This window comes from Labeo rohita, chromosome 2 (assembly GCF_022985175.1).
Source record: "Labeo rohita strain BAU-BD-2019 chromosome 2, IGBB_LRoh.1.0, whole genome shotgun sequence".
In the NCBI taxonomy this organism is placed as follows: domain Eukaryota; kingdom Metazoa; phylum Chordata; class Actinopteri; order Cypriniformes; family Cyprinidae; genus Labeo; species Labeo rohita.
The window spans coordinates 14,241,956-14,257,115 of NC_066870.1; the positions used below are offsets into that span (position 1 = coordinate 14,241,956).

At 37.2% G+C, this 15,160-nt stretch overlaps 1 protein-coding gene across 1 annotated transcript in view; it reads right to left on the reverse strand.

The window, feature by feature from the left end:
- dpydb (dihydropyrimidine dehydrogenase b) overlaps window positions 1–15,160 on the reverse strand; it is a 176,146-nt gene that overhangs the window by 48,544 nt on the left and 112,442 nt on the right. Inside the window, 1 exon segment of the mRNA XM_051126299.1 lies at window positions 6,055–6,138. Within this exon segment, the coding sequence (XP_050982256.1) occupies window positions 6,055–6,138 (84 nt within the window).

Below are 15,160 nucleotides of genomic sequence, written 5' to 3' on the forward strand. Positions count from 1 at the left end.
TGTAGCCCATCACGTTTGATTGAAACGCAGCCTCTGTGCCGTGCTCTGTAATCGCTGCGCGAGAAACTTTATTGTGGATCTTACCCTCGAGCTATTGTCTCCGTCTTGAGATTTTGCCGTCTGAACGCAGGAAGCCGGTGGACGCTGACACGACACGAGAAACTCCGATGCTTTGCAAGGTGGAGATCTTCAGTCTGAACGAGTTTCTTTTGTGCTGAGGAACATGAGGGGATGATATGTGGTGCATTGGAGGAAAATAGCCACCAGTATGGGCCGTGGGAGGGATGTGGGCAGCGAGCATTTATAACAAGGCTGGCAAACCACACACACATGCATGCACACACACACTAAATCTTGTCAGAGGGTAGCAACCAGAATGTTCTATGGTCTACAGAGAGAAGCTAGAAAAACCCAAAAGACAGAGGGAAACCGTGCAAGCTGTCGGTGAAGACGGGACCCAGGCGCCCCGAGGAATGAAATGCTTGAGCGAGGAAAAAAAAACGCCACCTTTAGGCTCGCAGAAGAGATTGAGAGCACATTAAGATTTCCAGGAGCATAATGGAGGCTGGCCAGCAGATGTCTGCGAGCGCAAGTGTGTGTGTGTGTCCATCTGTGCGTAGGTCACTGGTGGCAAGGCTAAAACATAGTGGCTAACAGCAGGGAGCGTGGTCAAGGGAAGGTAGAAAAGCATTAGCGGAGCGCTAGGGCCAGAGGCAGGTGCCTGGCCCTGAAACAGATGCTGCTTGTAAGAACTTAATGTCCTCACAGAGGGGAGCTCAGCGGCACTGGGAAGGCCTATGACAGCTTATTAAAGGCCTCTGGCTGACAAGTGTTTGTAAGCTTGGCTTTCAAGGCTCCGAGCTCAGGGCTCGTGCTTCGCCGGTGCTGTGAATGCAGGAAGAGAGGCACCTCTGGCTTAGATGTGTCTGAAACCCTTTTCCTCGAAATCCGGGAAAAACGGGTCCCGGCGAGGCACGGGACGCTTATGAGACTCATCAATCTCATGTAGAGGGCACTGAGTCTGAACATGGGATCACTCACTGCGCACACACACTCTGAAGACTCTGAAGCACGGGCTGACGCACATGAAGGCGCAGGGGAAGATCAATGAATATGTTAGACTTCTAAGGTGGTAATATATGAAGCTGACGACTCAAACACATCTGAAACACATCACAAGCAGTGTAAAGTAAGGCACGGGTGCAATATCTTGTCCAACGCAGACAATATCACACATAAGGAGGATCTATAAATATAAATCAAGCTGGGAGGGAAAGTACTTTGTCCTGCAGATTGTGGGTTGACTGTTTTCAGCACCACGGACAGCTGCTCCTTCAGCTCCGGATGCTTTGGTGATTTTCATATCACTGATGGATACAGAACTGAAAAAGTAGAACTATGTGTATCAAATAATTATTTGGATTAATAAAAATCTGCCTTCCCTGGCCTTTTCCGTGCTTTTCCTTTTTGTTCTTTCCTTTCCATTCAGCTCCATCTATTATATCACCGCAATGAAAAAGTTGTGCTGTTGACAACATAATACAATTTTGCAGTAAATCATTTTGTTTTTCAGGTGTTGCTAGTTATTAAAAATAATAATGCAAAATTATCACAAATCCAAAACAGACATTTAAAAATATTTTAAAGAAAGAAAGAAAGAATACTGGATGCATTAACTTGATATTTATTATGTTATCATTATGTTACCATGTTTCCACGAAAATATTAAGCAGCACTGTTTTTAACATTCATAAGTAATGTTTTTAAGCACCTATTCAGCTTTGCCAACACAGGAATAAATTACACTTAAAACTGAACAGATGAGATGTACAAATGTACAGAGAGAGAGAGAGGAGATAACTGTGTTGACTTTTTAGCAAGTAAATTATTGAAAATTATTGACTTTCATTGTCAGACTTCATTTTCATAAATATTTGAAGGTGTTGACCAAAAGTAGGTACAATGTATAATGTATATTATTACATTTTTTTTTTTTTTTTGGAATTAAGGTTCTCCTTGTGCCAGGAAATAGTGATTATATTATAAGGCACAACACTATAATATAATATAATATAATATAATATAATATAATATAATATAATATAATATAATATAATATAATATAATATAATATAATATAATATAATAAGGACAATTAAATCGATTAATCATGATTAGTCATATCCAAAAACAAATTGACAGCCCTAATAATATAATATAATATAATATAATATAAAATAAAAAATAAAATAATATAATATAATATAATATAATATAATATAATATAATATAATATAATATAAATATGATTAGGCCTGTCAGATCGATTAATCATGATTAATTGCACCTAAAATAAATTTGACAGCCCTAAATATAATATAATATAATATAATATAATATAATATAATATAATATAATATAATATAATATAATATAATATAATATAATATAATATAATATAATATAATAAGGACAATTAAATCGATTAATCACGATTAATCGTATCCAAAAACAAATTGACAGCATAAATAATATAATATAAATAATATAATATAATATAATATAATATAATATAATATAATAAGGACAATTAAATTGATTAATCACAACTAATCGTATCCAATATCAAATTGACAGCCCTAAATACAATATAATATAATATAATATAATATAATATAATATGAAGTATTAAGTTCTATATTATATTATATTTTAATATATTATATTTTAAATACATCTATATGAAGTATTTATTTATTGTATTTATTGTTTTTTTATTCTAAAAAAAAAAAAAAAAAAGAAAGAAAGAAAATCAAATGTGGTACATTTGTATTAAGAACATTCAAGTGATCACCTCTGTTTAATCAGAGAAGAATATTTGCTATTTTAAAACTAATAGCAGGAAAATTTGAATATGTTTTGTCCCATGTCTAAATTATCAGTGATAAACACATCTCAATCACAGTTACTTAAATCTGTAGCACAAACATGTTCCATTAATCATAAACAGACTCTAGTATAGAAGAAAATGTAGTTGAGATAAAAAGAGAAATCCAGCTATGGCTGAACCGAAACAATGGCTCGCTTAACATTCCTGAAGTTCCCTCGCATTGGCGCCCAGAGAAAGAAACTGTTTAACATTAGCATATTTACATCTTTGCGAGTTGATTTCTGTCTTTGTAAAATGTAAATGAGTTTCCCCTCCGACAGTGCTGTGTCCAGATAGAGCTGCATTAGCCCAGTGTGCCGTACGCTCCAGGGTTCAAAGAGAGGGCCACGCTCCCTGATTAAATACCCAACAGTATGGGGCTGCAATCATACATTTTTGTACCGGTGCACAATTTCCTACTTATTCTCATACAATCAACGAGACCTCCCCCTGTTCCCCACAGTATAAGGGGGAGAGACAGAAACATACAGATGGGGGGGAGAGCGGAGGGTGTGATCCAGACTGAAAGACAGGGAAAAATAAATAGGAAGCAAAACACAGAGAGACAGACAGACGGAGAAGCCAGCGAAAGAGAGAGCACAAGAGAGCGTGTGGCAAACAGTGTGATTAAATGATATTGCCTTGCGTTAGTTCACACAGAGGTTAGCTGCCAGGAGGCAGCAGGCTGTGATTAGCTTCATATGTGTGTGTGTGTGTGTGTGTGTGTGTGTGTGTGAGTGAGAGAGAGAGAGAGAGGTAGCACAGGGCTCGTTTAGAGCCTCTGCAGGAGCACAGTGGCTTTGTGTCCTGTTTGAGGGGGGAACGACTCCCGCTTCTCTCACAACCATAACGAAGCTGAAGGGAGATGGAGAGGAATAGGGTGCCATTAGATGCCTCCTGACCTGCTCTGTCCATTTAGTATGCATTTGAATGTCTCTGTGAGGCTTATAGGATCTCCCAGCTGGAAAAAAAAAAAAAAAAGCTCGGGAGCGGAGATGTGGTGGGGCGGGTGATCTGAGTCTAACTTGTGCCATTTCCAGATTCACCTTATTTCCCGTCTCCCTGTCATTTTCTGTCACCTCACCACTTTCTCGCAGTTAAAGTGGTAAAAGCTCAGAATAAAATTCCAGTTTGGTCTTAAAAGAAAAGACTTTCTTGCTTACTTGGAACACAAAAGGTGTATTTCTGAGGACTGTGCTCCTCTTTCTTGTCTATATAGTTTTGATGTGTAAGCTTTTAAAGCAAAAGCACTTTTTAAAGCAAAAGCATCTTGTGCTGTTTTCGAAGTCAAAGATTTGTGTGACGAACAGACTTAAATTTAAGTTGTTATTCACTAACAGTCTCACCCTCCATTGACCTTTAGCCAGACTGAGAACTGGATAATTTTGAACAAATTGTTCAGGCCAGTTTTGTGAGCCAGATCAACTGGGGCAGCATGATTAAATGAAAGAAAACTGAAAAATTTACATTTATATCATTATACCAAGCATGACCTGAGGGCATTTGAGTAACACCTACTGGTCAAAAGATCTAAAAAAATTAAATTTTGTTCATAATTTCTGAACATTTTGACCAAAAATCATAAGATTAGAATCGTTAGAATCGGCATACAGAATCAAACAATAACCAGTTTTCCTATGTCACCCATTTTGAGCATGGGACATTTCGAATCTTGTAGTAAAATGCTGTATTTCACAAATGCTTTAAGGTATTGTTTGCATTGTATTAAAAGCTTTTTGATGTACCAAATTTTTGTAAAGTGTGTTAATGAATTTGACGAAGTTTGTGCGAAAATGGACATGCGGCTATATCTCCACAACTCTTTAGTGGATTCTGACCAAACTTGTTATGTGTTATAACAAGCATGACCTGAGGGGACATGAGTAGTTTTGGCACAGCGCCACCTGTTGGTCAAATAATATAAAACAATTGACATTTCTGCTTATAACTTTTTTTTGTATATTATATGTTATGGCTCTTGTTTTATGTCATGTGACTCTCTTTGTCACTCATGTGATCTGACCATGTGTTTCCTTTGTTTCATGTGTTTTCATTGCTTTAGGTGTGTTTGACTTGAAGCGACACTGCGCAGACCAACTGGTGTATGACATCAAAGTATCGCAAAAGTGATTTCAGAGAACATTTAAGAGCACACTCTTGATTCGTTCTCGTAGTACTTTGATGTCTTATAAGATTGGTCTGTGCAGCGCCACTTCAAGTCAAACATACGTTTTGTCTTGTTAAGTGTTTCTCAGTTCTGTCTTGTCATTGGTTCATTATCTTGACCATTCTCAGGTGTATCTTGTTAGTTATTACTCCTTGTGTATATATAGCCCTCATGTTTCTATAGTTTCTTATCTAGCTTTATTATTGTAACCTGCTGTTGGTGAGTATTGTGAAGCCTGTTTATAATCATTTTGTTTGTCATTTCAATTTGTTTGTTTTGTTCTGTTCAGTAAGCTGCACAATAATCTTGACTCTCTATCAGAGTTAATGTTACAGAAATATTAAAATGTTTCTTATTTAATTTCTTTATTTAATAATTAGAATAATAATAACAACAAACGCGTGCCAAATCGGCTGTGCGGATTACTCTGTTATAGTGACCCCTGATACAGGGAGCAAGCCGAAGGAGAGAGAGAGAGAGAGAAAATAATAACAACAACAGCAACAATAATTATAATAATATAATTATCCCATATTGTGCAGCCCTAAAATCAACTGTTATTTAAAAGATCCAATGTAAAACAAGAGATTCATTCACAAACAGGACATTACTACATTTTCATAAACACACCAAGGAGATCTGGGACAGGCGTCAAGATAGTTAGAGAATAATTATTTGAATTTCTGTCTGTTTCACATAAACGTATCGTATAGTCTATATAGATCCCAGGAACCACTTTTATGGTCTTTACTGAAGCTTAAAAGCTTTGGTCCCTGTTCACTGTAATTGCATGAAAAAAGCTTAGAAAACAGGCTTCAATTTTTCTCATTTTGTGTTTTGCAGAGGACAGAAAATCACACGGGTTTGGAACAACTTAAGTGTGTGCAAATTATGACAGAATTTTTATTTCTGAAATCAAGAGTGAGTTTTTCAGCAGTGCTTTTTGATGTTGTCTTACCTGTCCACAGGCCAGTCCCATACCTCTCTCTCCCATGCCATGAGGACAGGACAGGTTCAGCTCCAGAGCATCAGCTTTAGAGTCCTGTTAAACAAAAGAATGAGGTAAAACACCATTATTATTTAGTAACTCGCATAAATAAATATGTACAACAATAAGTGCACAGTAAAATGACATTTACAGACAAGCAATTTCAAAGCAGAAATGGTCACATGGTCACTATGCATGACAAGACCAGCAGTAAATGCCCTACAAAATGCATTTGAGACTGACGCAAATCTAATCACTTAAACAAGGAGGTGGTTTGAGACACGTGCAAGATGAGATTCAGCCACACAGGTAAACATCATGCAATCATGGATGAGACGCATGGATGCAGCAATCACAAAACTCAAACAATAATTGTCATATTATGTGAAGAGAGCTCTTATTATGGTTATATATTTCCATATAACTCAAGAAAAATAGATACATTTTATATCTGTTTTGCATGAGCCCAAGTCTAAATGTAATGTGCATGTCCAATCAAACTGCAATCCAATCAATCAAGACACAATACGTTTCAACAGGCTCTTTAATACTTCATAAACTGTCACAAATGACATGCAGTGTATGAATGTTCTTCGCTAACAAACCTAATGACTGAACAAACACTAGTGAAGGGTTTCACAAATGAGTTTTCATTTTAAATTTATAAAATTGATTTATAAAAATAAAGATGTAGAAAATATTTGGGCACTTAGAAAACAGCTGTGCATCATTTGTTTACAAATGCCTCTTATATAGATATTTTGCGCTGAAATAAGTATATTTTTAATATATTAAGATGTCCAAATGCTTTTCGGGGCCACTGTATGTAAAACAGCCTCACAGAAGCTGCACAAAAAGTCAAATCTATAACAAAAAGAAAAAAAACACCCTGAGCACTTCCCAGCATTCAAAAAGCATAAAATGGTGTTCTTAAAATAGACCCAGAAGAACTCTTTGACATGTCAAAGCTGCCACAGAGTCGTCTTATAAAAAAGGGAAGCAGAAAAAAAGGCAGCACAGGTGGATGGGGAGCGGGTGAGTGAGCGAGGGTGCTGGAAGTGGGAAAGCATTCAACAGGCAATTACGCTCTGGCGGCCGTTCTGAACCGCACTGAAATGGGGAGAGCCAGAACGATTTCTCCGCTACACACCCTACAAACCTGCTGCTTCAGACACACAGCCTTGGCTTTCCTAAAGCCTGACAGCCATTAGAGAGGAGAGAAAAAAAAAGAAAGAGAGGGATAGTAAGTGAGAGAGAGAGTGAGAGCGAGCGATTTGGCTGGGTTTGAGAGACACAAAATGACAGACAAGGCAGGCAGGAGACAGAACTGTGCAAATCTACTCCAAGGTGTGCTGATATAAGGTGCACAATATTTTATATGGCCAAAAAAATGAGGACATCTGCTTTGTGAACATTTCATTCCACAAATGATGGAGAAAAATATGAGGTTGGTCTGTACTGCAATAACACACTCTTCTGGGAAGGGTTTCCAGTAAATGCTGGAATTTGTCAGTGACTGTTTCCTTCCTACATCCACATGAACATTACTGGGGTCAGAAGTGATGTTTGGCGATAAAAAAATTATATAAAGAAAAAAAAGTATTTAGTTTAATTTTAGCCATTCAATTTAACACTTCATTTTACAGTGTCTGTTACATGTACTTACTGTTAAAACTAATTATGCATAATTACATGCAATAACCATAAACCAAGCCTTAATAATTTCCCTAACCCTATACTAAGTACATTCATTACAAGAATTAATATTACTCACTACTTGATTATATAATTACACTGAATCACATATAATAGTGTAGCCAAGTTTAAAACAAAATCAGTAATTTATATATTCAGTGCCTTGCGAAAGTATTCATACCCCTTAATTTTTTCATGTTTTATGTTGCAGCCTTATGTTAAACTGCGCTAAATAACTTTATTTTCCACATCAATCAACACTCTATACACCATAATGACAAAGCAAGAAACAGGTTTGTAACATCGTTGCAGATTTATTAGAAATAAATAACTGAAATGATTCCAGTGCATAAGTATTCATACTCTTATCTGGGACACTTGAAATTGAGCTCAGAAGCATTCATATTGCTTGTAGATGTCACTACACTTCGAGTGTAGTTAACCTGTGGCAGATTAATTTGGAAAGACATACACCTAACAATAAAAGGTCTAACAACTGAAAATGCATATCAAGCCCTGAGGTCAAAAGAAGTGCCTGTAGAGCTCACAAACAGGATTGTGTCAAGCCACAGATCTGGACAAGAGTTCCGAAAAAATGCTGCATTGAAGGTTCACATAGTTTAAAGGTTTGAAGTTTGGAACAACTAGGAATCTTCCTAGAGCTGGCCTCCTGGCCAAACTGAGCAATTGATGGAGAAGGGCCTTGGTTAGAGTGCTGACAAAAAAGCTGAAGCTCACTCTAGTTGAGCTCCATGATCATTTATGCAGATGGAAGAAATTTACAGAAGGACAAACATCACCTCAACATTTCACAATTCTGGTCTCTATGGCAGTGTGGCCATGAAAACCCACTTGGAGTTTGCAACAAAATACCTAAAGAACTCTCAGATTGTGAGAAACAAGATTCTTTGGTCTGATGAACCTCAATTCCGAGCACAATGTCTGAAGGAAACCAGGCACTACTCATCACCTGCAGAGTACCATCTCAACAGTAAACTGTGCTAGCAGCCTCATGCTGTGGGGCTGTTTTTCAGCAGCAGGTACTGAGGGACTCGTCAGAGTAGAAGGAAAGCTCAACACAGTGAAATATAGAGATAGCCTTAATGAAAAACCAGTCCAGAGCAAAAGTGGCTTATAGACAACTCTGTGAATGTCTTTGAGTGGCCCAGCCACGGCCTGGGCTTGAACCCAATCAAACATTTCTGGAGAAACCTGAAAATGTCTGCCAGCCCCCATCCAAGCTGACAGAGCTTGATGGGTGAAGAGGTGAAGAGAAGAATGGCAGATAACTGCCAAATGCAGATGTGCAAAACTTGTTGCATCATAAAAAGACTTGAGGCTGTAAAGGTGCTTTGACTAAGTACCCTGTTAAGGGTATGAATACTTATGCAATGTACTTTTTTCAGTTTTTTAGTTTCAATAAATTTGCAAAGTTGTCACAAATCTGTTTTTGCTTTATCATTATGGTGTATTGAGTGTAAATTGATTTGGAAATAAGTATTTAAAGCAGTTTAAAGTAAGGCTGGATCATCACAGAACATGAAAAAAAAATGAAAGGGTATGAATACTTTGTGTGTGAGTGTGTGTGTGTGTATATATATATATATATATATATACACACACACACACATAGTTCGTATCACTCTGCGTGCAGTATTTCTCACAGCAAGTGCCATGGCAGATGCCCAAATCCAACACAATTTTATAAATGATATTGTTTTAGTGTCACGGAATGTAGTTTTAAGAGTTTTTTTTTTTTTTATGCGAGAATGTACTTGTTTAGAATATGCGACTTGTTAATAAAGATAATGTCTGTTTGAAAATTTGTTTTCAGACATGTGAGCTCCAGGGCGTCAGCGGACATTTATCTGCCTCATGTCTACAGCTGAATCACAATCGTGCTGATATGTAATTCACTTCAACCTTTTTGAACTTTATGAATGATTATTTTAGGTTCAAGTGGTGTGTGTGTGTAAGGAACTGGAAGCAAGCAGAGTACGGCTGTGTCTAAAGCACACAGTACCATCTGCTGTTAAAAACTAAGCTCAGAATCTATTCAAAAGAGAGTTGCGATGCCTTCGGGAAATTGCAGTACCGATCCATTAATCGATTTATTGTTACACCCCTAGCATACAGAGACATAATCACACTGCTACTCATGTGATATTGCTCATAAGTGTGTGTGAGTAGTGTTTTTTTTTTTTTAAATGTTTATGAAAGTTTGCTAACCAAGGCATTTATTTGATCAAAAACACAGATAAAAAACTATATTTCAAAATATTTTAAAGTGCTCCTATTATGCCTTTTCAAATATAACCTTTCATGCAGTATGTCATGTAGCTGTATGTGAACATAAACTGTCTGCAAAGTTGTGAAGCTGACAGTGCACGATAAATAAAGTTATTGCCCATTAAAAAAAAAAGAGTCAGCTCACAATCGCCTGAACGAGTCGTCAGGAATTCGAATCTTTTTCTGTTATACGGCTATACGTCACAAAGTAACACATTTGCATAATGTCCGCCCACGCTCTACGACGCGAACAACTTGCCCGCCCACAAACACAGTAAAATTTCCATGTGGTTTAGGTCATGTCGAGAAGACGCTGTATCCTAGGCTGTGAAGGTAAATTTGTTTTATATTCACTTCCAAAAGATGAATCTACAAAGCCATCATTCAAAATACGTAGTTGTGTATGTTATGTTGTGTAACAACCCTGCACATGTCTTGCTAACCGGCTAACTCACGCTTCTATAGTTCTGTTGTTCAGCTGTGGGCCAACTGTTGTCTAAAAATTTGTGATTGATGCAGCTTGACTGTCTGTCTGTCTCATTAGTTGGAGTAATGATAAAGGATGGCGCACGAAGCGGCTTTCACACCGAATGCAGAAAGTGCTGCGCTATGAAACCCATTCATTTCAATTGCTTGTGCTGTGCGAGGACGGCTTGTGTCTGCGTTGACCAAAGCACACGCACAGCGGAGAGCATCACTGGCGCGCAAAGTGCGCACACCACGCTCAAAGTTCAAATGAGTTGAACTTTTGCCGCTGCGCTCTGAAGGGCTGCACTCAACCCAGCGGCCAGCGCAGTGCTTTCCGTGTTCGGTGTGAAAGCCGCTTTAATGCATTATACAATGTTGAAGTTTACAACATAGAGGTGTGCCCGGTTCGCTTACATAAGCAAATTGCGAGCACTTTCCATGGTAGTCGGTGCTAACTTGTCGATCAGCCACTTCAGCCATTTCATCATCAGACTCCGGCTCGAATTGGTAAGGTACAATCGATGCCATCTTTTCTATGTATTGACAAGTCTCCAGGGCTGTCTTTCAGTTATGGCAATGGGCGTTTCGTTTTCCGACACGCGCTGTATGCGGTAAACCAATCATAAAGGACTGCGACATCTCACCAATCACAGCAGTGAGGGCCCACGGTAAGGAGGGGTTTAAAGAGACTGCTTCACACGAGTCGTTTACGAATCATTTAGAAATGAGGTAAAATTAAATCTATTTTTGGAGAAAAGTGTTTTTTTAACCTTGCATACATGTAAACCTGTTTTAGGAGTCTCATATAACAATATGTGACCCTGGACCACAAAACCAGTCATAAGGCTCAATTTTTCGAAATTGAGCTTTAAACATCACCTGAAAGCTTGTTAGGATGGGACAATATTTGGCCGAGATACGACTATTTGAATAATGGAATCTGAGGGTGCAAAAAAATCTAAATATTGAGAAAATCACCTTTAAAGTTGTCCAAATGAAGCTCTTACTAATGCATATTTCTAATCAAAAATTAAGTTTTGATATATTTACAGTAGGAATTTTACTAAATATCTTCATGAAACATGATCTTTACTTAATGTCCTAATGATTTTTGGCATAAAAGAAAAATCAATAATTTTGACCTATACAATGTATTTTTGGCTATTGCTACAAATATACCCCAGCGACTTAAGACTGGTTCTGTGGTCCAGGGTCACATATTAGCAACCTTTAAAATGGCATAATAGGAGCACTTTAAACTTTTTATGTATAATTTATTCCTGTGTTGGCAAAGCTGATTTGGTGCTTAAAAACATTTCTTATTAATTTTACAAACGGTTTTGTATATGTACAGTTTTGTACTGCTTAATATATATATATATATATACACACATACACCACACACACAGTTTATATATATATATATATTAGGGCTGCAACGATTAATCGAACGATGTCGGGAGGCGCGTTTAGTCGATGAAGCCGGTACGTTGATTAGTAGTAAAGCTCCATCACGTGCGTTCAGTACACAGAGCAAGTAATACACAGAGCCGTAAAGCACTGACAAGCTACGCCGATTTGGCCGCAAAATCGAATTCGATTTTGAGCGCGATTTTGGCGTAGCTTGACAGTGCTTTACGGCTCTGTGTATTACTTGCCGCTCCAGCTGAACGCAGGTGATGGAGCTTTACTACTAATCAACGTACCGGCTTCATTGACTAAACGCGCCTCACGACATCGTTCGATTAATCGTTGCAGCCCTAATATATATATATGTGTGTGTGTGTGTGTGTGTGTCAATATGTTATAACTTCCCTAAAGGGAAAATCTAACATGACCATGAAAATAACAGCGCTACACTATTCTTATTCCACCTCCATCAAACTGGCAATATGCATGCGTGGAAGGTTGGGAATGTGGGTAGCCCTCTCTGTCAGATTCAGATTCTCACGTCAGTCCGAGATCCGATTGTCAGACTGCCAGATGGTGAAGAGTGAGTGATTAATCAGAGAATGTATTTCCAGCGCTCCTGAGCCCGATAGTGACGAGCTCTTCGCCACTCCAGCTGATGCTTGCCATTGCTCAGTGGTGATCTTAGATTTGTATGCAGCTGCATGGCCACGGAAACCAAATTCATAAAGCCCTGATGAACAGTTCTTGTGCTGTTCTGTGTTTCCAGAGGCTGGTGGACTCAACAAGGAGAATCTCAACCAAGGACAGATTATATTTACACATAATGCACCTTAACATTCAAACCCTTTCTGCGTTTTCCACCTGTGACTTAGGGGAAATACAGCATCCTTGGACAGAATTAAAGTAATTCTATTTGTAAATCCTAACAATGGTGAAACGAAAACAAGAGCATCATCTGTGTGTTATGAAAAGGAACTTTCATGTAGCTCATACAATAGAAAACTTGAAAGAGAAATAGAAAGATGACCTCTTATCTAGAAATAGTAAAAAGTGCATCACATCAAAGCTCCTCATTTGAACAGGAAACAAAAGCCAACTGTTGCGCTCGTTGAGACGAAGATAAGTATTTGCATGTATAGTAGATTTCCATTTGTAAGCTCAGATTATTTTGGTCTTCACATATGGTCTAGGCATTGAGCTGTGCAGGACTTACCTGCAGGACTCCAAAAAATGATGTTTGTGTGTGTGTGTGAGTGAGACAGAGTGAGTGGAGGATGTCTGGATACGCTCCATTAGACAGCCAGAGGCCTCAACACAAACACTGATCAGACCTGACACTAACTTTGACAAGAACTAACCACTCCAGTGTGATCAAAGCTGCGCCGCCCGGCCCCATCCAGCTCATAGCTACATCAAGGCACCTTTGATAGACAATTCTGTTGGGCCTTTTAACACAAGTGCACTTCTTTAATGAATGAATTAATGATTGGCATTAAGAAATTTCTCGGACCCTTCTCTCAGCTAAAGCACGGATATGCGAGGCTTCCTCGCCACAGAAAGGCCGCTGTCATATCTTCTGTGTCTTTGAAAGATTCATAAAAGCACAGCGTGTTTTGGAAAGCGAGCATGACGAATCGAAATTCTGATCTAAATGCTAAAAGCCTAGTGAAAGTCGAGTGAAAATCAGAGTAAAATACCCCATTTACTCATGGTATTAAGATCAGTTTCAAGTGGTTACAAGTGGTCAGTGCTGATGGTTTAACTATTCAAAACTCAAAGAAATACTCTGACATAGAAAGTGATGAAAATTTGGGGGGAAAAAAAGTTTTTGCAAACAAGACTCTTACCAAGGTTGCATGTCATTGACCGATGCAGTAAAATTATTCATAATATCAAAATAACCATTTTCTATTTTAGTATTTTTCTAAAATGTTAAATTCCTGCTCAAGAAACATGTTTTATTAGTATTAATATTTAAAACAGTTGTGCTGTTTAATATTTATGTGGAAACCGTGATACATTTTTTTTTCTAGGATTCTTTGATAAATAGAAATTTCAAAGAATAGCATTTATCTGAAATAGAACATTTTTAACAGTGTAAAAATCTTTACTGTTACTTTTGCATCCATTTAATGTAGCCTTTATAAATACAAATTTTAATTTCTTTCAAAAAGAAAAAAAAAAAAAAAAGAAAGAAATCTGACTGACCCCAACATTTTGAATATTATGATGTATATGGTCATATAATGCTAAATTTACACAGGACAGTGTTTCAAGCCATAGACTATTAATTCAAAGATCTGATTCCCTTATTCATTAATTTCAGGTAGACTACACTGGGTGTGCTGTACAGTATGTTTCTGATTCACTAGAAAGAATCAGTTCAAGAGACATTCATTTTGGGAATCAAGTTCTACTGGTTGCACAGTAAATGACAGTGAGCCTGGGCGTACGTCACAATACAATGCATTTTAAATTTACTATACAGATTTAACAGGTGTGCAGTATTATTTTTATTACTGAATAATTTCTTTGACTGATGCAGTAAAATTATTCATAATATCAAAATAACCATTTCTTACTTTAATATTTGTTTACATTTTAAATTTAATTTAATCCTGTGATGCAAAGCTGAGTTTTCAGCATCGTTACTTTATCGTCACATGATCCTTTAGAAATCCTTCTATGCTAATTTTCTGCTAATTTTCAAGAAACATGTTTTATTAGTAACAATGTTTAAAACAGTTGTGTTGCTTAATATTTACGTGGAAACCGTGATACTTTTTTTTACAATAAACGTTACAATTTCTACATGTCACGGCCATACTTTGCTGTCTGTCCTTATTTTATAGGACAGAAAACTACTGTAGGCTACTCCTGCACATGGCATGCCCAAATTAAGAAATCATTGAACATTTTTTCATTAAATCCTTCCTTTATTTTAGTGAAAACATGAGCACATTGTATTATTTCATTCCCATTATTAAACAAGAAACTAATAAATAAAACCTGGCCACGATTTAGCCAAAACAATGAAACTATAATCTTGCAATCCTGAGATATACTATCTATATACTATCTTGCAACTAAAAATAAAGTCGCAATAAATTAGGGCTGCCCTCGACTAAAGATTTTTCTGGTTGACTAGTAGTCATTAATTTTAAGGATAAGTCGACTATAAGTCACACGTTTATTAAACTACAGTATATAA